General features: G+C 37.8%; 1 protein-coding gene across 3 annotated transcripts in view; it reads right to left on the bottom strand.

The window, feature by feature from the left end:
- KPNA4 (karyopherin subunit alpha 4) overlaps nt 1-23,800 on the bottom strand; it is a 49,856-nt gene that overhangs the window by 25,337 nt on the left and 719 nt on the right. For all 3 annotated transcript variants that reach the window (XM_023744003.1, XM_023744002.1, XM_006102672.3), the window contains exons 2-5: nt 3,355-3,399; nt 2,420-2,509; nt 2,279-2,308; nt 2,133-2,185 (exon numbers count right to left, since the gene is read on the bottom strand). In XM_023744003.1, the coding sequence (XP_023599771.1) occupies nt 2,133-2,185; nt 2,279-2,308; nt 2,420-2,509; nt 3,355-3,399 (218 nt within the window). The remainder of the gene's footprint in view (nt 1-2,132; nt 2,186-2,278; nt 2,309-2,419; nt 2,510-3,354; nt 3,400-23,800) is intronic.

Raw genomic sequence — 23,800 nt, 5'->3', positions numbered from 1 at the left:
ATATTTACGTAGCATATACTTAGTTTCGCCTTCCTAATTAGGCTCTTAACCTCTTATAGGGCAAAAAGTATGCCACATGCTTTTTTACAGTATTTTCCATAACACATGGCACATAGCACAAACTAAGAAATAACCCAGTCACTGTTAATTGAGGTACCAGACATAGTAAAAAAAATGTTTTTACTACTTCATTGAAGACATTCTTTTTTTTTAATAAAAAAAAATATTTTTATTGATTCAGAGAAGAAGGGAGAGGAAACGATAGAAACATCAATGAGGAGTCATTGATCAGCTGCCCTGCCACTATAGGTTGAATCCTGAAACCTGGGCATGTGCCCTGACTGGAAATTGAACTGTGACCTCCAGGTTCATAAGTTGATGCTCACTGACTGGGCTAACTGAAGACATTCTTTAACAGAAATTGCTTTTTTTCTTTGAGTGCATAATAGTACAAATAATATCTGAAAAATAGCCATAAAATCAATTTTGTGCCAGTCTTGATCTGTGCTAAGTTTTATCCACAGTTGCCTCTGTCACATCAATGTAAATGGTGACACAGTGAAAAGAGGCAAATAAGGTCTTAGAATTATTGTGAAAATAGGTTTGATCTTGTATACCCCTTGAAGTTGTCTCAGGACCTCCTAGGGAGATTGAGAATCCCTGCCATAGGGATTTAATTATCTTACAGAACTCATATTGAGAAGAGTTGCTCCAAAACTGTAAAATAATCAATTCAGACAATGGTGAGCATAATGTATCAATTTCTTAATCATTCTTCCTATAAACATTAATTTGCCGTTTTGAGGTGTGAAAACTTCTGCAATTTTCTTCCTACAAAACAAAGTCCTCTCTAAGAAGTTCTGTTACCTGTAGTGGGCTAAACACTGTATTTGTATAAGTTTGCCATCTGTTCTAGGTAATTTAAAGTGAATATAAAAGGTCCTGGCTGAATAGGTCAGTTGGTTAGAGTGTTGTCCCCAAACGCCAAGGTTTTGGGTTCAATCTCTGGTCAAGGTACATACAAGAAGCAACCAATGAATGCATAAATAAGTGTAACAACAAATCAATGTGTTTTTTTTCCCTCTCTTTAAAATCAATACATCAAAATTAAAAATAAAGCGAATATTAAAAAGTAGGAAAAGTCTATAAAGGGTTTTATGCACAAGGTAAGATATTGGATGGACCTGTGAAATCTTTTTCCACTTAAAAATTCTCAAAGTAGGATCAATTTCTTGCTTAAGTCTGTCCTACTACTAATTGCAACACAGGCTGCTATTCTTATATTTATACTAGAGGCCTGGTGCATGAATTCGTGCACAGGTGAGGTCCCTCCTAGCCAATGGGAGCCGTCTCGTCTAGTCCCTATCAGGAAGATTGGGGTCGGCTGGCCAGGTGGAGGGACTGCAGGAGGTTAGCTAGCCGGGAGGAGGGACCGTAGGAGGTTGGCTGTGGGAGTACACTGACCACCAGGGGGCGGGCTTCTGCGTCATAGCTACCGGCTGGTTGTCCAGTTGTAACGGTCACTTAGGCTTTTATATCTATAGATATACAAAGCAAACACTATGATATAACTATGTCTTCTCCAAACTATTAACTATGAGAGCATAGGTATTAAAACAGAAATATTTTAGTATTCTTACCTGGAAAGAGTCTGGGAGTCTTTGTAGTCCTAAATCTTAATGTCTACTTGCCTATACACTGCTACATTAAGCTTATAACTTAATTTGTTATTTGATCAATATGAGGACTATGAGAAGAATTAGCTACCTGGGCAGGATCTGAACAATATAAGTTTTTATTAAATTAAACCTATAATCAATAAAAGGTAAAGCTTTTAAGTAATGTTTTCCAATTGGTCTATAGCAATAACCCATCAAATCAACTTTTCCCTATCATCTGTACGTATTAAGTACACTAAAGTTGAGTGTATTTGTGAGTTTAAAACATTGCTACCAATTTTAATATTCTAAATCAGAGACTAATTTTAAAATTAATCCAGTTGGTTTATGACTGGTTCTATATTGTTTGCTATCAAAGTTAAATGAGTGTCAAGACTACTATCTAGTGAATACCCAAAACAGAACTTCTGTGTAAGTTATAAAACTTAAGTATATCCTCAAAATTTAACTTACCTAGCAGCTTGAACTGCACTTAATTGAATTCCTTGGTTATCACTTGAAGCATTCTATAAAAAAATAAAACAGTTTTGATGTAGATACACAGTAATTAGCTAAATCCAAGAAATGTAATAAAGAGAGGAAATAATAACACAACTTACTTGAACAATAGCTTCTAGAGAGGTATTTTGCTGGGGAAAAAAGTTAAAGTGAAAACTAAGTTAGGAAATCACCTTAAAATTCTATATTTATATAAAATCTTTCACTGGTAGTTTTAAGTAACCAGGATAACAATAACTTACCACTCTATAATCACCATCTATATCAGAGTCTTCACAGATATCTTCATGTGGTACATTCCTCCTCTTTAAGAGATGTTCATCTCTTTTATTCTTAAAAATAAGTATAAAAAGAAAAGAAGTAACTTTAAATAAAGGAAGCTAAATACTTTCATACAGAGGTTAGGCTATCCTGTGCCTACAAAATGAAATATGAAGTGCCTTTTAAAAGTAAATGCAAATGTAGAAAATTAAACCAAATTGTGAATTAAACACTTAAGCAACTCTAATTTGAGACCCAAACCCCAAATAATTAAGTTTTTAATAAACGGTGAACTATGTAAAAACAAAGTAATGAACAACAACAAAAATTGATTAAAAAAGTGTGTACAGTTTAAGCCAGAACCAAACATACATATTTATTTAAAAGTACTAAACCATTTTATACATCATCTGGGAGCTTCTCTTTACTGCCTAAAAAAAAAGTCAAAGCAAAAGTTGGGCAGTTCAAAAATCAGACAAAAATCAACACTGCCTTACAAAAATCAAGGGCCACTTGAATTTCACTTAAAATGTTTGGGACAAATTAAAAAAATACATTTTCAACTACTTTAATACTTGAAAAGTTGATGAAATTTATAAGTAACAAGTTCCTTTCAGGGTGTAACTGCTATTGTAAATAGAACTATTTAGTATAACTACTAGTACACTCATGACTTACAACTTATATAGATCAGAAGGAAAAAACCATCTCATAATTAGTTTCTCTGTTTTTTTGATAGTGGTCAAGTTGTATTTTGCCAACTTCAAAAGTTTGCCAAATTTAGTCAAAATCTTTCAGTTTTCAAAAGAAAAAGAAATGCTCAGCACTTGAGATTCACATACATTTGATATCCTCTATACATGCTGTAATGTTATTACAATGATGCTTACAAGTACCCAATAATAATCAGACTTACCTTCCTTAATTCAACCACAACTTCATTTCGTTGTCTTCTCATAGTCTACAAGAAATTAAAGAAAAATATTTTTAACAATTCACCTCAAATTCCATCACCCACAGAAAAACACCACTAACATTCTGACATGCATCTCCTTATCTTTTCTTCTAGTCATGTATTCACCTGTAATATTTTATTCATAATAAACATTATATGAAAAAATTTCTAACTTCCATTCACATTCATATTCTCAATTAACAATCTCTTTGAAATTAGTAATAGATCTATAATATTGGATATATCATAAATTTTTAAAACTGTAACAGCCCATCCAGCTTCTCTTTCTAAATATAAACACTGTTAGATTTATTATGATTCTGACACACTTATCTATTTATTCTATTCTTCACCTCATTTGTAGATTTTAGAAATCTTTCATGGTGGTATACACAGATCAATTTCATTCCCAATGACCACAATAATTATTCTATCAGGTACTGTAACAATTCTCATATTTTTTAACATGCTTTTCTCGTTTTAAAGTCACCTAACACATGGATATATGCTCACTATAAAACATTCACATATTCAAGAACAATACAAGTTCAAGCTCTTTGTTTGTACGGGTTCACCTTATTCTTTCTAATGACTGCATGTGCCAAGACATATTAAGTGGAAAGAGTAAGTCACAAATTCATACTTAGGTGTCTAATAAGTATCTCAAACTTATGTCCAAAACTGAACTTTTGATCTTTAACAAACATACGTACTCTATCCCATCTCATATAGTTTATATATGGAATAAGATTTTTTTCATTAAAAGCCTTTGTATTTTTATAAGCCTTATGTTACTGTTTAAAAATTTGATCTATCCAATATTACAGATTAATTACTTCAAAGAAAATTTCAGCATATGGCAATTCTATCCTTCCAGTTGCACAGATCAAAAATCTAGGAGCCATCCTGGATTCTTCTTTATCTCTCACACATTAAATCTGTAAGCAAATCCTATTGGTTCAACTTTTAAAACTTATCTGAAATCCAACTGAATATCACTACCTCATCTTCTACAACTCTGGTCCAACTCACCATTATCCCTCCCCTAGATTAATGCAGAAGCTTCCTAACTTGTATACCTCCATCTACTCTTTCTTTCCATCCTCCTCCCGACTCCATTCTTGTCACAGTAACCAAAGGAATCCTTACAGGTAATCTTAATTTTTGTGTGCCACTGATTCCTTTGGAAATCTGGTGAAATCAATGGACAGACACCTTCTCAGATAGTGTTTTTAAATACAGAAAAGAAACTTGTAAGATTAAAAAGAAAACAATATATGAGTATGAGAACAAAAATTGTATGTGCTTTATTGTAACACTAGAGGCCTGGTGCACAAAAATTTGTGCACTCGGGGGGCGGGGGGAGGGGGGTCCTCCAGCCCGGCCTGTACCCTCTCGCAGTCTGGGACCCCTCGGGAGATAACGACCTGCTGGCTTAGGCCTGCTCCCGGGTGGCACAGGGCAGGCCCAATCCCTAAGTACAGGCTCAGAGCAGGGCCGATTGGGGAGTTGGGGCGCCGCCCCCTGTCACACTCAAGGCAGGGTCGATGGGGAGGTTGCGGTGCCACCCCCTGTCACTCACAGAGCAGGGCCCATCAGGGGGGTTGGGGCTCCGTACCCTGTCACACACAGAGCAGGGTCAATCAGGGGGTTGGGGAGCTCCCCCCGTCACTCACAGAGTAGGGCCGATAGGGGAGTTGGGGCACCCCCCCCCCGTCACACACAAAGCAGGATGGATCAGGGGGTTGGGGCGCTGCACCCTGTCACACTCAGGGCAGGGCCAATGGGGAGGTTATGGCTCTACCCTGTCACACACAGAGCAAGGCCCGTGGAGGGGGGTTGGGGCGCCACCACTGTCACACTCGGGGCAGGGCCGATGGAGAGGTTATGGCTCTACCCTGTCCACACACAGAGCAGGGCCCATGGGGGGGGGGGGAGTGGGGGTTGGGACGCCGCACCCTGTCAAACACAGAGCCGCAGGGCAATCAGGGGATTGGGGAGCTCCCCCCTATCAGGCACAGAGCAGGGCTGATCAGGGGGTTGGGGTGCCTTCCCCTGTCATGAATAGAGCTGGGCGGATAGGGAGGTTGTGGCCCCACCCCCTGTCACACACAGAGCCGCAGGGTGATCAGGGGGTTTGGGCACTGCCCCCTGTCACGCTGATCCCGGTGCCGGGAGCCTCGTTGCTCCGCTGATCCCGGTGCTGGGAGGCATATTACCCTTTACTATATAGAATAGAGGCCTGGTGCACGGGTAGGGGCTGGCTGGTTTGCCCTGAAGGGTGTCCTGGATCAGGGTGGGGGTCCCCACTGGGGTGCCTGGCCAGTCTGGGTGAGGGGCTGAGGGCTGTTTTCCGGGTGGCGAGTGACTAAAGCTTCCAACCGCTCCTTGTTTTCTTTTCTTTTTTTTTTTTTTATTCTGGGCCAGCTTTAGCTCTGAGGCCTCGCTGCTGAAAACATCGATACAATGTTTCGGTCTGGCTGGGCTTCAGTCCGGCTGGTTTCTGGGGTTTTGTTTACCTTCTTATTTGCAACATAGTACATAGTTGCTTAGAGTTGCAGCTGAGAGGCCGGCAAGTGAGGCGGGGAATGTTGGAGTCGGCAGCAAGCAAGCCTCATGCTCGCTTCAGTGCTTGGCTGCCGGCCGCCATCTTGACTGACAGATAATTTGCATAAACTCACTGATTAGCCAATGGGAAGGGTAGCGGTCGTACGCTAATTACCATGTTTCTCTTTTATTAGTGTAGATTAAATGGATTTAGCAGTGGGTCTAATAACTCTTACAATTTCAAAGTAATGAAGACCATAAATGATATTTCAGCATATCTTCCAATAATAATGTAATTTTTACTGGTGGTCACAAAGTCACAGGTAACTTTAATAACTATTGAGATTTATTGGCTATATTATTAAGTGTGTGGACAAAAAAGGGGTTTTTCGGAAAGTAACCCCACAGGATGAAATCAACATAAATTCCTAACCGGGCAGGTCATGGTGGGTCGGCATGCCTGAGGCATGTAACTTTTTTATTGAAAGGTTTATCTTTGCCTTAATCAAAAATTGTTTCTGTGCATCTAGGTTAAATTCACATTTGAAATACCGCTTTTCAGAAGTGACCACCCTAAAGGGAGCACATAATCTTCTTAATTATCCTGTAATCCAATCCCTGCCTTGCTTTCTGCCACCTTCCTGTAATCTTCCTTGCATTCCCTCCTTAATTGTCAATACATAAAAGAAACCGCAAAACTGTCCCTTTCCTAAGCATTTGAGATCTTGCTTCCTGGCAATTGTCAGTTTGGCCCAAATAAACTCTTATAAAAGAAAATACTGTTTCAGTTAGAAGTCAATGAAACAATAATATAAATTTTTTCTAACTTTCCAAGCACGCCTGAATTATAAGCAGACTCCATGGGAAGGACTCAGTAAAGAATTCCTCTCTAGGCTGGCCTGTGTGGCTGAGGGGTTGAGCATCAACCTGTGATCCAGGAGGTCATGGTTCGATTCCCAATCAGGGCACATGCCTGGGTTGTGGGCTCGATCCCCAACGTGGGGTGTGCAGGAGGCAGCCAATCAATGATTCTTTCTCATTATTGATGTTTCTATTTCTCTCTCCCTCTCTCTTCCTCTCTGCTATCAATAAAAATTATGAAAAAAAAAAAAGAAAGAATTCCTTTCTAAAAAGTCCATCAAGAGGATTCTGGTCAAGATGGCGGTTAAATGCAGTACTCATAGCCTCCCACAACATCATCAAAATTTACAACTAAAATACAGAACAACCTTCATTCAGAGCCACCTGAAATCCAGCTGAATGAAAGTCCTACAACTTGGGAATTAAAGAAGCAGCACTTGAAGACTGGTAGGAGGGGCAGAGATGTGGGTGGAATTGGCTGGTCCCACGACAACATGTGGCAGTTTAAAATTTCAAAAACTGGGAGGCATATCTTGGCTGTAAAGGTTTCCCTGAGGAGTGAGTGGTCCCGTGCCCCCAGTCTAGGGTGTCAGTGCCAGGAAGAAAAGTCCCCATAACTTCTGGCTGTAAAATCTAGTAGGGATTGTGCTCCTGCCGCTGTTACCATATGTGTTAAGCCACGCACTAGCCATGTGCATTTGTTTACTCTTGGTGACCTGTGAATGCTTGCATTTCCTAGACCTATTCAGTATAAATTTAAAATTACAGTAATACATACAGAAAATGATAGGAATCGAACCGAGAATTCCTGGTTCATAGGTCAATGCTCAACCACTGAGCCACACTGGTGGGCAAAATCAGTGAGCTTATACAAGGTAAATTCTACCTCGGTAAAATGTTTTAAAAAGTTATAAATACACAAACATACATATCCCTCCTCCCTCAATATGGATTACTATTGTACTACTATTTAGGGCCTACTGGAAAGCATTGACTCAATCATTCAAATATTTACTAGTTATCTATTTGTCAAGCATTTAAAAGTACAAAAATGGACTAGTGATACAGCTTATCTATGGCCTTAAGGAATTAGTACTCTTATGACACAGAAATATAATAAAATAGTAGTAAGAGCTAACATTTAGAAAATATTGGGTGCCAAACACCATTCTAAACATGTTCCTTGATTTAATAAGTAGAGAAACTAAATAATATAATAGAGATGAAATATAAGCTGAATCTTTAAGACTGAATGGAAACTTATTTAGAGACGGGCATTCCAGATAGAAAATATAGGACATACAAAAAGAGAGAATGACAAAAGATGGCACATACAGGATCTGTTGAAAATTGTCAGAAGCCAGGAGTGGAAAGTCACGGAGCCAGATCCCTGTCATAAAAAGCAAACCTAAGCATTTTCAGAGAAAATGAGTTATTGGTGCTTTCAACCCAAATGGTCATCACATTAAACATAGTTGGTAAGTATGATATTTGTTCAACACACAAATACGGTAAACCAAAATGCTAAATTATACAACTACAAAAGTCGCTTTTTCCATTCCTTTCCTATTTCTCCCTCCATTCAGCTCCATTTGACCTGTCCAGGAGCAGCTATCATGCTGCTTATTCATGCCTTTTCCAAACAGTATATATGTTATGCTGTCAAATTGCATATGATTAGCAAATAAACCCCAACTTTACATTTATGACAATAAAACACATTTTAAATGCTTACACAAACTGTGAATTTATTCTTAAAGATAATAATAGAGAAAAGTATTTTTCTGCTACAATTGTTCAGTGTTTTCACATTTGGCACCATTTTTTTGCCTTAAGTCATAACAAACGAACTGTGTGTGTGTGTGTGTGTGTGTGTGTGTGTGTGTGTGTGTGTGTGTATTGCATGTTTGCATGTGTTGTTGGTGAGGAGGTGTCTGGTAGATAAAGAATAATGGTTAAGAAATGACAACAGGTGTAGTGAGACACATATATAACCTTCTCAGAGATGGGAAAGGCAGCCAATGTAGGTAAACAGCCAAAGTAGGTAAATGTTCAGAATCACTTATAGAAAGTGATTAAGGACAAAAAAGAGAGAAGTCTGTTATACTAAACAAATGCATATTTAAGTTTTATATGAGCAAAAGGGAAAGTACTCTCTTTTTGAATGAATGAATTATAAGGGATTGATCGAATGCTGGCAAGAATGATAATTTCTCTTCAAATATTTTGAGTACTTCTCAAAAGAAATAAAATTTCACAAACTGAAGGACAGGTTGAAGGAAATTCAACACATGGGAAAGACGTTAGGAAAAATTATGGAGAATAAGAAACAAAATGACATTCAACCAATTAAGGAAGTCAACAGAGCCCAAGCTTTATTTTACCACTGGTGAAGAAATCTGATTTCCTTGCTTATTTGGTGTATTCTCAGATAAGAAAAACAATTATTTTGTTCCATTTGTAAAATAATCCTATATAATAAAGAGGTAATATGCAAATTGGCCATCACTCCAGGATGGCCGCTCATATGTGGACACAAGATGGCCAACCGGGGAAGGCAGTTGTGGGCGACCAGGCCTGCAGGGGAAGGCAGTTGGGAGGGACCAGGCCGGCAGGGGATGGCAGTTAGGGGCGACCGGGCCGGCAGGGGAGCAGTTAGGCGTCGATCAGGCTGGCAGGGGAGTGGTTAGGGGTGATCAGGCTGGCAGGCAGAAGTGGTTAGGGGCAATAAGGCAGGCAGGCAGGCAGGATTGGAGATGGTGCAGGCTGGGCTGAGGAACATCCCCCCTCCCCTGTGCATGAATTTCGTGCACTGGGCCTCTAGTAACTGATTAAAATGAAATATGAAAAGAGATTAAAGATTGTTTTCCTTCTGTTACATGAACATACTCAATTCAAATTCATGGTTTTGTTACAGAAAAATCTACACAAATAGCATAAGATTTTTAGCCGCAAAGAATAGAAAACATATAAAATGTCTCATTTTATAGAGAAAGGCACTGAGGCCCAGTGACTTTCCCACTAGCAAGGCTCAGATTTTGCTGGCCACAATCCAGTGTTCTTTATACTACACTACACTATCTTGATTTCACAGAGGAAGGGAGAGAAAGAAACATCAATGATGCGAGAGAATCCAACTTTTTCTTTCTTTTTTTTTTTTTTAAGGATTGTTTTGACTATTCAGGGTCCCTTGAGATTCCATATGAATTTTAGGATAAATTTTTCTATTTCTGCAAAAAATGTCATGAAGAATTTGATGGGGACTGCATTAAATCTGTAGATCATTTTAGGTAGTACTGATATTTAACAATTAACCTTCCAATCCATTAACACAGGATGTCTTCCCATTTGTCTTCTCTTTCAGCATTTTGCAATTTTCTATGTAAAAGTCTTTCACTTTGTTGGTTAGGTTTATTCCTAAATATTTTATTTTTTTTAGATGCTACTGTAAATGCACTTGTTTCTCAATTTCCTCTTCAGGATATATTTTGTTAGTGTATGCTGATTTTATGTCCTGTAACTTTGCTGACTCATTTATTAGGTCTATTTTTTGGGGGATGGGGATCTTTAGGGTTTTCTCTATGTAAGATCATGTCATCTGCAAACACAGATACTTTTACTTCCTTTCTAATTTAAATGCCTTTTATTTCTTTTTCTTGCCTAACTATTCTGGCTAGGCCTTTCAGAACTATGTTGTTGAATACACCAGGTCAAAGTGGGCATCCTTGTCTTATTCCTGATCTTATATGAAAGCTTTCAGTCTTTTGCTACTGAGTATCATGTCCGCTGGGGCTTTTCTTCTCTGGTCTATATTATGTTCAGGTCGTTTTCTTCTGAGTTTGTTGAGTGTTTTTTTATCATGAAAGAGTAAATTTTGTCAAACGCTTTTTCTATATCAATTGAGATCATGTGACTTTGTCCTTTGTTCTGTTAATTTATGGTATATTATAATGATTTATTTCATATATTGAACTGTCCTTGCATTCCAAGAATAAATCTCACTTGGTCATGGCGTATAATCCTTTTAATATGCTGTTAAAATTCAAAATGATATTTAATTTTGAATGAAATTTACAATGCTATTCATCAGGGATATTGATCTGCAGTTAGTTGTCTCATGCAGTGTCTTTGCCTGGCTTTAGTACCGGGGTAATAATAACCTCATAGAATGAGTTTGGAAGTGTTCCCTTGTCTTCCGTTTTGGGAAAGAGTTTGAGGAGGATTAACTTAATGGTCTTCTAAATGTTTGGTAGCATCACCAGTGGAGGCATCTCATCCTGGGGTTTTCTTTGTTGGGAGATTTCTGATTACTGATTCAATCTCCTTACTAGTCATAGGTCTGTTCAGCTTTTCTATTTCTTCATGATTCAGTCTTGGTAAGTTATGTGTTTCTAGGAATTTATCCACTTCATCCAGGTTACCTGATTTGTTGCTGTATAAATCATACATATTCTTTTGTCAGATCTTTTCTCTATAAAATATATGACAAGTAAAAAACATCTTATATGAGGAAACACCAAAATATGAGTACAAAAATAAATAAGAGTTCAATAAAAGGAATAACCAATATAAATCAGTGCGAAGAAGAAAAACTTAACTGAAGCCTGGACACTTAAATTCAACCTGGAAATGTAAGTAAGAAATGGCAAGGTAAAAGTAGGAGTAGAAAGTTTTTATAGTATGAGTCCAATAAAAGCAAAGACAGAAAAGGAGACTGAATGGTAAAGGCAAGGTGGGTTTACCTGCCTGAAGTGGGAGAAGAATCTGAGATGAAGGTAAGAATTAATCTGGTCAGATACAGGCATACCTCATTTTTAAAAAATCCTCACCCAAGAACTTCACAGATATTGGGTATTCATCAACATTGACGCAAGACCTTCCACCAGCAAAAATGAGTATAACTTGCTGAAGTCTTGGATTATAGTTAGGTCTTGGATTATAGTTAGTGTTTTTAAGTAAACAACAGGGGGGTTTTCAATTAGTTTGTTCAGGATGGCCTAATAAATGATACCAAAGCTTCAAAAGACGAGAAATAACCATATAGGTGAAAGGGAATGAAGATAAAGGGGTGTTAGGGAGGGCATTCTAACAGTCAGATCTGCATGTGTGAAGGGTCTAAAGAGGAGAGGGCTATTGATATGTTAGAATTAGAGGAATTAAAAGATGGGACCAGATTTGGCAAAGGCCTTGAAGGTCTCAGTAAGGAGTTTGAAAGCTAAATGTGGTGGGAAGCTACTGAAGCAGAGAGGTGTGTGTTATTTAATTTATTTTTAAAAGAAACACTGTGGTTATTTTATAAATCAGAAAAGAGAAATAGCAGAAACAAGGTAACCAGAATGGAGATGAGATTATATCAAGGTAATAATGATTTGCTCCAGATTTCAACAGTGAGTAAAAAGTTAACAGAAAAGAATGGAGTGACATTAACTAAATAATGTAAATTTGTAACCTTGTGTAAGAGAAACTTCTCTTTCCAGGGAAGCTGTTGCAGATGCAAGCAACAGACAGCCCCCACCTCATTACCAGCTGGGGGTGATGGTAAAGACAAGCCATAAAAAAACCAGCAGTAAAAAATATCCTCTTCAGCATGGACTGAATTTACTAGCTCAATCAGATTCTCTTCTCAGTAATTTAATACAAATATCAAGCTTAAGGCAGTATTTGGAAAAATTAAAACAGTAGCTGAGTTAGTGTCTGGCAGAGCAGTACAGAGAAGATATGTGATTTCCTATCACGTACCTCAAGTATCTTAAATAACGTAAGAATTGGTTCCTTAATTTTCCTAAGACCCCATCTTTATTTGACCTAGTCTGAATAAGTGTGTTCCTTGCATTCTCAAAAACTTCATCAAAACAAGTACCCACTATGGTGGAATTTTAATTTTCTAGATATTGAAATTAAATCATTACTATTAAGGTTTTCTAATGACATATAGCCAATGAGATGCAACCCCAGTTCTTCCCATTATAAAAATCAAGCTTTTCCACAAATATCAAGGGAAGAGTTATTGAACACCAACCATTTATTGAACATCCTTTCCTTTCAAATTTGAGGTACTCAGGTTAGTAAGGCAAGATAAAGGATCTAATACAACTCTTGCTCATAGTGGTTGAATATCCCTACAGGATCAATTTAGAGCAGTAATCTGAGAAAACTTGACCTGCCAGAATGTAAACTCCATAAGAACAAGATTTAGCCCATGTTATTTCTTGCTCTATCCTGACTGCTTACAACAGAACCTCGGACACAGAAGCTGAACAAATGAATTCAATACAGGAAAGACTAGATGGACAAGTCAGTAAAAAAGTTGCCAAGAGTTCCCCGTGACCTCCAGTAGTAGAAAGTTGTCACAGCCTCTACTTATTTCTCTTAAGCTTTGCGGTGTTTTTTTTTTAAAACATACAACTTTATTGAGATATAATTCACACACCATACAATTCACTCACTTAAAGGGTACATTTCTGTGGTTTTCAGTATGTTTAAAAACTTGCACATCAATCTTCACCATAAAAAGCCCCATATCCATTAGCAGTCACTCCCTATCTCCCTGTCCCAGGTACCACCAAGCACTAATCTACTTTCTCTATGGATTTGCCCACCCTGGACATTTCATACAAATGGAATCTCTATATATAAAAGCCTAATATGCAACATGTTCCCTCAGGAGTTCGACTGACCAGGAGTTCAATCGCTCGCTATGACGTGTGCTGACCACCAGGGGGCGGTATGGAACGAAGGAAGGCCCTGGCTAGCAGCTGGCAGTCACTAGGGACCCTACCTGTGCACGAATTTTATGCTCTGGGCTTCTAGTTACAGAATAAGTGATATTTTGTGATTGGCAAAATGTTTTCAAGATTCATCCATGTTGTTGCATGTAGCAGTATTTCCTTTTATGGCAGAATAATATTCCATTGTATGGATGTGCCACATTTTGTTTACTCATTCATCAGGTGATGGACATTTGGGTTGTTTCCATGTTTTGGCTATAATGCGTAAGACTACTATGAACGTTCATGTACAAGTTTTTGTGCAGACACTTGTTTGCAAGTCTCTTGGGTTTATACCTAGAAGTGTAATTGCCATTAAACGTTCTGAGTTTATGCCAACCTGCATTCCAAAGTGGCACCACCATTTTACATTCCCATCAGCCATGTCTAAGGGTTCCATTTTCTCCACATCCTCACCATCACTTGTTAGTGTCTGTCTTTTGATTACAGCCATCTTAGTAAGTGTGAAGTGGTATCATTACGGTTTTGAGCTACATTTCCCCAAAGACTAATAATATTGATCATATCTTTTATTTGTTCATTGGCCCTAAACAAGCTTTTTCATAATTTAAAGTGAATACTGTTACTGTTTTAAAGCTGGAGAACAAAAGAGAATTGGAAAAAATTGTTCAAGACATTAAGAGAAAAAATGTGAATACTTTGATATAAGATGTTTGAGGAAAAAGTTGATCAACAATGAACTTATTTCTACAGATAGATTTGTAATACAAAGATCATCTCCACATAATATTCAAAGGCAAAACAGGGAACCATTCTACATCTGTACTGGATGGTAGTACTTCATAATTTTGTTTTCAATAGATTTTTTCTTCCTTTCTTCTTTACTCTAAGATTCCTCATTCATTTGGAAAACCTGGTTTTAGTGGTGGTTTCAACACCCTTCCCAATCTCCAACACACATGTGCGAACATACATACACAGCTGGACAAATGGCACATGACCTTGTGCTAGCCAATCACAGAACCACATTCTTTTGCCCACAGCAATTAATTCAGGTCTAAGCATGCAATCAAACCTTGTTCAATCAGAGTCCTCCAGACTTCCACTAGTACTCTTATAATTAATGCCAGCTGTGGCAGTGGACTTACAAAAGTTATGAGAGCCAGATTCCCCTATTATACTTAAACTAATTTGAGCTAGGTTTCTGTTCCCTAAAACATAACTACATAATATTAAAAAGTCAGCGCTTTCAGCCTAAAGCTATCAAACCTAACTTTCAATATCAATGTTATGGAAAAAAAGAGTTCATGGTATCCTTAGTGCCACTAAACTAAAGAAAGCCAGAAAACACTGGCTTTCATACTTACTAAAGAACCAAGAATGATGTAACCATTATTTGAAAATCTTAAATAAAAATCTTTGCTTGTATTCCTGGACCAGGAATAGCTGTGGAAAGTGGCTAAAGAGGCCCAGGGTAAATAGGTAGGATGGGTGGCAAACAGGATATGTTCATTTAATATAACCAAAGTAGGGACTACCTCTAGGTCTTTCAGGACACAACTACTATAAATAAATGTAAGTAACACCTAATTTAAGAAACAAACAAACAAAGCTATAAAAAATAAAACAAGTATTAAGAGTAGATATGAGTAACACTAAAGATTACATTGAAGAACAGAAAAACTGAGGTAGACCTTTTTTTCCTTTAATATTAGAAAGCAATTCATAGTCTATCACCAAATTATGACACACCACATTATTTTAGGATTGTAACTTTAGTTAATAAAAATTTAATGAAATTCCAGGTTTGTCAAAATATAACCTTTACTGAAGATGTAATTTTTAAGTTGAATGTAAATTAAATTTGGAGTAAAAGTGAAAACTAATCAAATTTTGTTCTAATGTAAATAAACAGTAATAGAAATAAGTTTAGCATTTAAGATAGTCAAGCTATTCTTGTATTACCAGCACATGTCTATGACCTTAGATCATTGTTCATTGTGAATTAGAGCTATTTTCTGGTTAAATCTATAATCTTCTGGGAAAAGTTACAAAATGTACATAAGGTATTTACTAACTTACTTATAACACAGAATTAGAAAAATGAAGTCAGACTAGTAATTTTGAAACAATTTGGTTAAAGCACAGAGGAGAAAGTAGGCTTTCACTTGAGTGCTAATGAAGGTAAAAGGAAGCCTTCCCCAATTCATGTGATATGATTTGAATTATGGTGCACACCATTAGAAAAGGAATTGCAAACAAAATGCCACTCTAACAGGGAACATGGTGGTGGTGGTGGTGGTGTTATTTGGATGTAATGCATGATGAAGCAAGTTGGTAGAAATACAAAGAGCTTCCTTTCACTCTGTAGGTACTATATGCCAGGAACTGTTAGGGTCACTTCCATATCTACTAAATGGAGGAATCAGGGTTCAAATCCAGATGTAACTCCACAGTCCATGTTCTTTAACTGTAATACTATCAAGCCTTTTAAGAACCATTATTACTTGATGGTCACTAGTAACAGAAGCAACAATAATAAACAAAAATGGCAGTCAATGGGCCCCTGTGGGGACACTGAGACCTTTTCAGAGGGTCGGTAAGAGCAAAACTATTTCAAAATATTACTACTAATACTTCCTTATTGTGTTTAACATTTGCAGTGCAATGAAACTCAGTGGGTGCTTTAGCATGAATTAAAACAATTATCACCAAGCTATATTAGTAGTCACTGTATTTCAGGTTAAAAAAACAACAACCCCCCCAACTTTTCTTTCTAAAATTTTGTGATAAAATATGGACTACACATAAACAACTTTTGCAGCATATGCACTTCTGGAATAGGATGACTGTCTCAAGGAAAAAGTATTTGTGTAATTGTATGAGCTGAGAATTGAACTGGCCATTGTTTTCATGGAAAACCACTTTTACTTGCAAGAGCGACAAATTATGGTCACTCAGACAGTGCCTGGCAGATGTTTTCACAAAAATGAGCAAAGTGAGCTTTGGCTTCAAGGAAACAACTTACAGTATTTATTGTTAATAATAAAAGTTGAGCTTTCAAGTGAAAATAAGACTTTTAGAGAACTTGTATCCACCACTGTCAGCTTGACAGATTCCCAATATTTAAGATTTTTCTGATGAACCATGTGGTGACATTAACAATTGTGGATTTCCATTATATAATAAAAATGTATCAGCATTTGGAAGAGCTATATAACTCAATGAACTCATATTTTCCAAATGATCAATACATGATGTTATAAAATCAAACATGAGTAAAAGATACCAAATGCAAGAAATGAATTTCAATGTAACAGTAAGACAAGTTCTCTGATGTGGCTTCAAATTCCAAATTGCAACTAACCCTGAAGAAACTACTACTTGTGAAGTTATGGTATAGTATCAAAGAGTAATTCTCACAATTATCTAAAACGGCTATTAAACCATTGCTTTTTCAACTGCCTCCCCTTTTCAACTTGGATATTCTTCATATACTTCAACCAAAACAGCATACCTCAAGACTAAATTTAGACATAGGAGAATCCAGCTAGCTAGCTATTTCTGAGTCAAATATTGATACCTGGAAAAAAAAAAAGTTAAACATGGCCAGTCTTCCCATCAAAACCATTTTAGGGGTTTTGGAAAATAAGTCATTTTTCATTAGAATCTCCATGGCCAGTCTCCCCATCAAAACCATTTTAGGGGTTTTGGAAAATAAGTCATTTTTCATTAGAAACTTATATTTATATAAAATAGCTTTATTATTATTTTTATATGAGCTAATTTTTAAAATTCTTAAGTGTTCATTTCTAAAATGGTGCATTGGGAGAATGCACAAAACTCTTTTAGATTCTTAATTTTTAACAGTATAAACAGTTCTTGATCCTAAAGCTTTGAAAACTTCTGAACTAAGACCATTACAAGCACGTATATATATTGGTCTTTAGTGTGTGCTAATATAAATATTGTTCTCATATTAACTGTAATAGAAAGGAGTCTTCCCTAGCCCTGTCTTTTAGTAAACCTAAAGGGTAAGCTTAGTATATGGATTGTGTTCCCTAGAGTTTAAAGCCTGCAAATGATACATTGATTTCTAAAAATCACTCTGGGAAAAAAGGAAACACTGAATACCTTTTATACCCCAGGGACTATGCTAGATGCTTTTACATGGAACCTTTTAATCAACTTTGAGATCGGTATTAAGGCTGAGAGAAGTTGGAGGTAATATGGCACAGTATAAACAGTACAGACTTTGGCACACGTGAATTAAAATCATTCCCTTGAATGTTATGCTATTAAGTCTCTTAACTCTAGAGTTTTTTTTGTATAAGATTAATAATTTCTGCTTATAAGATTGAGAGAAATGAGAATACAATTAAAAGCATATACAAGAGGTACTCAAAGAGTTAGTTCCCTTCTATCCCATTTCTCCTCTGTTCCAAGACTAAGCCAGCAAGTACCAAAATCATCATTCAAGGTTAGATTTCACAAGCTCTCATTGTTATTATTGGCCTAAAGTAGATGAATGCAGTTCCAGTAAACATTTAAAAATATTTTAAGGACCCATAACCACTATCAGGTATTAGGAATAAATGTTTAAAAACTACTTACACATTTTTTTCTAGTTTCATTAAGCTAAGTCACTCCTACAATTCTTCTAATCTTGAATATTCAATTGACATACTAGTGACTATGAAAGACATCTTGTTATCGCTTAAGAAATTTTCAATGAAGCAATTCTGAAATTGGTTGCCTTGTAAACTAGGAAAACTGACAGGAAGCATGGAAACAATAATTTAATTTTGAACTATATTTCTATCAAATATTTCATAGTGTCACATGCTTGGACTATTATATGAAAAATTAGACAGTAGTTATTTTAAGTATAGTAAATATGTTCCAAGATTTGTGATGAGAGAGGTCAGCCTCTAAAAGTTAACAAGACTTAATTGCTTAACAATGCTTTTCACTCTGTACAACTTAACAAATCACCAAGGCCATTTCTAAACAAAATAGCTGATCATTTTTTAAATAGCTGATCAATTTATTAAACTCCTCAAGAAACTTTTTTTTTTAAGTTCAAGCTGACTTCATATTTTATGTTGTGTGGACAATCAAGTTTCCAGTATTTTAATATTCTTTTGTATTCAGGGTGAGTTTTTTTCCTTGGAGCTGTGTGTTTATAAGATCTAATTATTCTCGCCCTAATTGGATAGAGCGTTGGCCTGCGGACTGAAGGGTCCCAGGTTTGATTCCGGTCAAGGGCATGTACCTTGGTTGTGGGCACATCCCCAGTAGGGAGTGTGCAGGAGGCATCTATGTTTATCTCTCATCGATGTTTCTAACTCTCTATCCCTCTCCCTTCCTCTCTGTAAAAAAAAAAAAATAAATCAATAAAACATATATTTTTAAAAAAGATCTAATTATTCTCTGAACATAATTTATGTTCTATTCAAACCTGGATACTTTCATAACTGGATACTCTCAGAACTTCTATAAAAATTATGTAGGTTTATTAGAAAGTCTACTAGAGAATTCCCTCTCTACTTTTAAAACAAAACTAGATGTGTCCTGGACTGTGTGGCTCAGTTGGTTAGAGCTCGTCCTGTGCACCGTGCACCGAAGAGCCTCAGATTTGATTCTGGATCCGTCGGGAGAGTGCGGGAGGCAACCAGTCATTGTTTTTCTCTCTTAGGAATCAATGAAAAACATATCCTCAGGTAAGGATTAAAAACAAAACCAACAACCCCTCCCCCCCAAACTAGATGAGTTTAATTTGCTTTATCCTGACAATTTTTATTTGAAGTTTGGTCACTAACCATTTCCTGTGCTGCACTGTGCATATCCTTCTTATAGTTACTATTCTCAAACTAATAATGATAATCCTCTACATTAAAGAAGCCAAGATTGGATATAATCTGACAGTTCCTGTAAATTATTTTAAATGGATACTGACATATGCCTTGTTTGGTGTTTTCTCTCTCAAGAAGTTAGCATGACCCATTTGGAGGAGCCAGTATGGCTGAATTAAAGATAGGAATGAATATGAGATTGGAAGCCATGAATAAGTTTTGACTCAATGACTTAGAAATTATGACTTTAGAAAAGTCACTGATTCCTTGTGCCAAAAATACTCTTCAATAAGATGTTTCTACTTTAAAAACTTTCCCCATTAATTTTAAGCTCAACTTAAATTATATATGAAGATAGAGAAAAAAAACAAGAGGCAATTGCAAATAAAGGAATAAAAGAAAAAGTTACACAGAATCCTTTTAAACCCTCTTTCTTCCTCTCAAGGAGAAAAGCTGAAAGTGATAAAATGCTCAGAATTGCTAGGCATCTTCCTAACAACCTATTAAACTACGCAACACTCATGAAACAGTACCTCTTGTTTTAGAGAGAGAAGAACCCTAAGTCTGATTTTCCCAAGGTCACAAAGTTAGAGATCAGATTAAACGAAGCTCTAGGACTTTGTACTCTTCATAATTTTGAAAGAATGTTAGATCATAAACCAAAAAATGCTACAATTACTTCACTCTATATGCTATGTTCTATATCTGTGCTGTCCAATAAGGTAGACAGCCACAGACAGCTATTAAGCACCTGATAAATAGCTTGTCCAAACTGAGATAGGTGTATGTGTAAAATATGAACTAGATTTTGAAGACTTAGTATGAAAAAATATAAACGATTTCATTTTTGAACATTGATTACATGTTACAATGGTAATACTGGATTAAATAAAATTCACTGGACAGCACTGGTTCATTCTTCTTGCGAGACTTTTCAATGAAACAGATGATGTCATTACAAACAAACCAAAAAACAATACTGCCTTAAAATTTGCTGTAGTACAACATAGAACCATATTTAGAAATGTGCATAATTAAGTTTCCGAGAGACACAGACATATATGTAATTAATAAATACATAAAATAGGCCATCCTGGTGTGCTCTAAGGATAATAAAAGATGTTTCTATCTCAATACAGGCATGTGAGACTTTGAGTAAGTCACAAGAGAGGAGAAAGTATGACTTTCCATTACAGTAATTTGTCATTTCCTTAGCTGAAAATATTCCTATTCTAATGTACACACAAGGCTATCGAAGTTAGAAGATGCCCATAAGGCACTATGAACATCTCAAAAAAAAAAAAATTCTGCTTAATGGGTGTATTTTTAGTTATTTTAGAAACCATATATTATAATATTGTTCTAATGCAGAGTCAGCTCTTAGTCTTATTTTGACTAAATAAGAGATACTCAGTAAGGGGGAACATCAATTAAAAAAAATAAGGATCACTTAAGAAAAGTTTGTCAATCCACAAAATGTTACACATAAAGTTACATGTGAACCAGTAAGTCTATTCCTAGGTATACAACCAAAGAAAAATGAAAACATAGGTCCACACAAAAATGTGTATGATCATAGCAGCATTATGCATAATAGAAAAAAAAAAGTGGAGCCGAAACCGGTTTGGCTCAGTGGATAGAGCGTCGACCTGCGGACTGAAGGGTCCCGGGTTCGATTCCGGTCAAGGGCATGTACGTTGGTTGCGGGCACACCCCCAGTAGGAGATGTGCAGGAGGCAGCTGGTCGATGATTCTCTCTCATCGATGTTTCTAACTCTCTATCCCTCTCCCTTCCTCTCTGTAAAAAATCAATAAAATATATTAAAAAAAAAAAAGTGGAAACAATGCAAATTTCCATCAACTGATGAATAAACAAAATGTGGCATATCCATACAGTATAATATTATCCTATATAATAAAAGCTTAATATGTTGTGTCCGGTCATTCGTTCAACGAATCAAAGTGTAATATGCTAATGATATGCTAAGGCCGCTCAACTGCTCACTATGATGTGCGCTGACCACCAGGGGGCAGACAGTTGACTGGTCAACCAGTTGCTATGACGTGCACTGACCATAGGGGGCAGACAGTCGACTGGTTGACCAATAGCTATGACATGCACTGACCACCAAGGGGGCAGATGCTCTGACTGATCAGTTAGCTTGCTGCTGGGGTCTGGCGAGACGGGCTGGACACACCCTGGAGCCCTCCTGAGGTCCCACCCCGGTCCCACCCCGGCTGGCCAACCTCCCATGTCCCTCTCCAGCCCCGATTGTGCATTGGTGGGGTCCCTCGACCTGGCCTGCACCCTCTTGCAATCTGGGACCCCCTTGGGGGATGTTGGAGAGCCGGTGTCAGCCCAATCCCATAGGCCAGGCCAAGGAACGCCCCTGGTGTACGAATTCATGCACCAGGCCCCTAGTTCAGCTATAAAAGGAATGAAGCGCCGATACATTCTTGTTACATGTGTGAACCTTAAAAACATGGTGCTACCTGAAAGCCAGCCAGCCACAAAAGAACACATATTGTGTATCTCCATTTATATGAAACTAGAGCAGCCTTGGGCAAACTATGGCCCGCGGGCTGGATCTGGCCCATTTGAAATGAATAAAACTAAAAAAAAAAAGACCGTACCCTTTTATGTAATGATGTTTACTTTGAATTTATATTAGTTCACACAAACACTCCATCCATGCTTTTGTTCCGGCCCTCCAGTCCAGTTTAAGAACCCATTGTGGCCCTCAAGTCAAAAAGTTTGCCCACCCCTGAACTAGAGGCTCCCGCCACAGCCGCTGCACTCACCAGCTGTGAGCCTGGCTTCTGACTGAGTGGTGCTCCCCCTGTGGGAGCTCACTGACCACCAGGGGGCAGCTCCTGCATTGAGCGTCTGCCCCCTGGCGGTCAGTGTGCATCATAGCAACCAGTGGTTTCGCAGTTCGGTCGATTTGTATATTAGCCTTTTATTATATAGGATAGGAGGGCTAGTGCACGGATTTGTGTACATTGAAAGGAAATTAAGTAGAAGGTGTGGAATGCAAATGTACTGTTAATTGCACAACTCTGTGAAAACAACAAAAAACACTTTAAATGGGTGAACTGTAACAATTATGTATCAATTAAAAAATGTAGCCAAGCCCTAGCCGGTCTGGCTCAGTGGATAGAACATCAGCCTGTGGACTGAAGGGTCCAGGGTTCGATTATGGTCAAGGACACATGCCTGGGTTGCAGGCTTGATTCCCACTGGGGGGTGTGCAGGAGGCAGTCGATCAATGTTTCTCCCTCATCTTTGATGTTTCTATATCTCTCTCCTCCCTTCCTCTCTGAAATCAACAATAATATATATTTTTTAAAAATGTAGCTAAAAATGGAGGGACAAGAATTTGTCAAGCACCTAATTGCCATTTTTCTGGATTTTATAACTATTTATGTTTTTAAGTTTTGTCATTTGTGACCCCCCCCCCCCCATTTTAACTTTAAAACAGAGAATAGCCTAGTCCAAGCTACTGAATAGTTTCTCAAACTATGAAACCCATGAAGATAGCACAAACTACCTTTGAGATCAAATGGCTCTGTGGAAAGCCCCCAAAAAGTTACTATTTCAGTCAAGCAAATGGGTAAAGTTCAAAGAGGGGTGATGGGAATTTGAACATCTCAGCATTAAAAAAAAGTACAGAGGAACAACATAAAAATATTACTTTACCACTTTCTCATAAAAACTTTCGATTCAGATGCAGAATGGATTAAAAAAAAAAACCCACGAAACCCTATATATATAAACTCTTACATTGAAGGGAAGAAATGTATCAAAAATCTGTGTGGTGTGTGTGTTTAACCCACACACCTTATGCAGCCTAAGGACCTCGGGAGCAGCTATATGTGTTAATTAAAGTCGGTGGGTCCCCCGCCCTTCGCCCCCTTTAAAATAACAAAATGCGATGGTGCCATTCCACAGCCCACCCCATCCCCCACTACCATCCCCGGCAGGTGGAGGGAAAGGAGACCGCAGACCGGAGGATGAAAGCTTTGCATAGCCCTCTGGACTTCACATGTCAGAATGCAGCTGGTGGTCTCGCGGGAGGGGGTAAGAGGTTTGTGAGCAAGCTGAAACAAGGGGCATCCTTTGCCTGGAAAAGGGCACCCCGTGAGCCACATCTTGAATCCGCTGTGTCCACAGGAAAACAGAGGCCGCAGGAAGGCAGTTTTAGCATCACCGGGATGGCCCCTCACGCCGGGGGCGTTTTTTTTTTTTTTTTAAACCGAAGTTGACTCCTGTAGTTTAGATACGGGGAGGAGGCAGAGGTAAAATGGGAGTCGGGAGGACCAGGAAAAAAATGCCTTCAAGTGGAGAGGCCTCGGGCCTCGCCGAGGAAGTTCCGAGCCCCCCTCGGTCGCCACACGCTCGCCGCCCTCTGTCCC

Source organism: Myotis lucifugus, unplaced genomic scaffold, assembly GCF_000147115.1.
Source record: "Myotis lucifugus unplaced genomic scaffold, Myoluc2.0 scaffold_423, whole genome shotgun sequence".
Classification (NCBI taxonomy): Eukaryota; Metazoa; Chordata; class Mammalia; order Chiroptera; family Vespertilionidae; genus Myotis; species Myotis lucifugus.
Note: the sequence above shows the minus strand (reverse complement) of the source record. Positions and strands in the feature narration are given on the sequence as shown.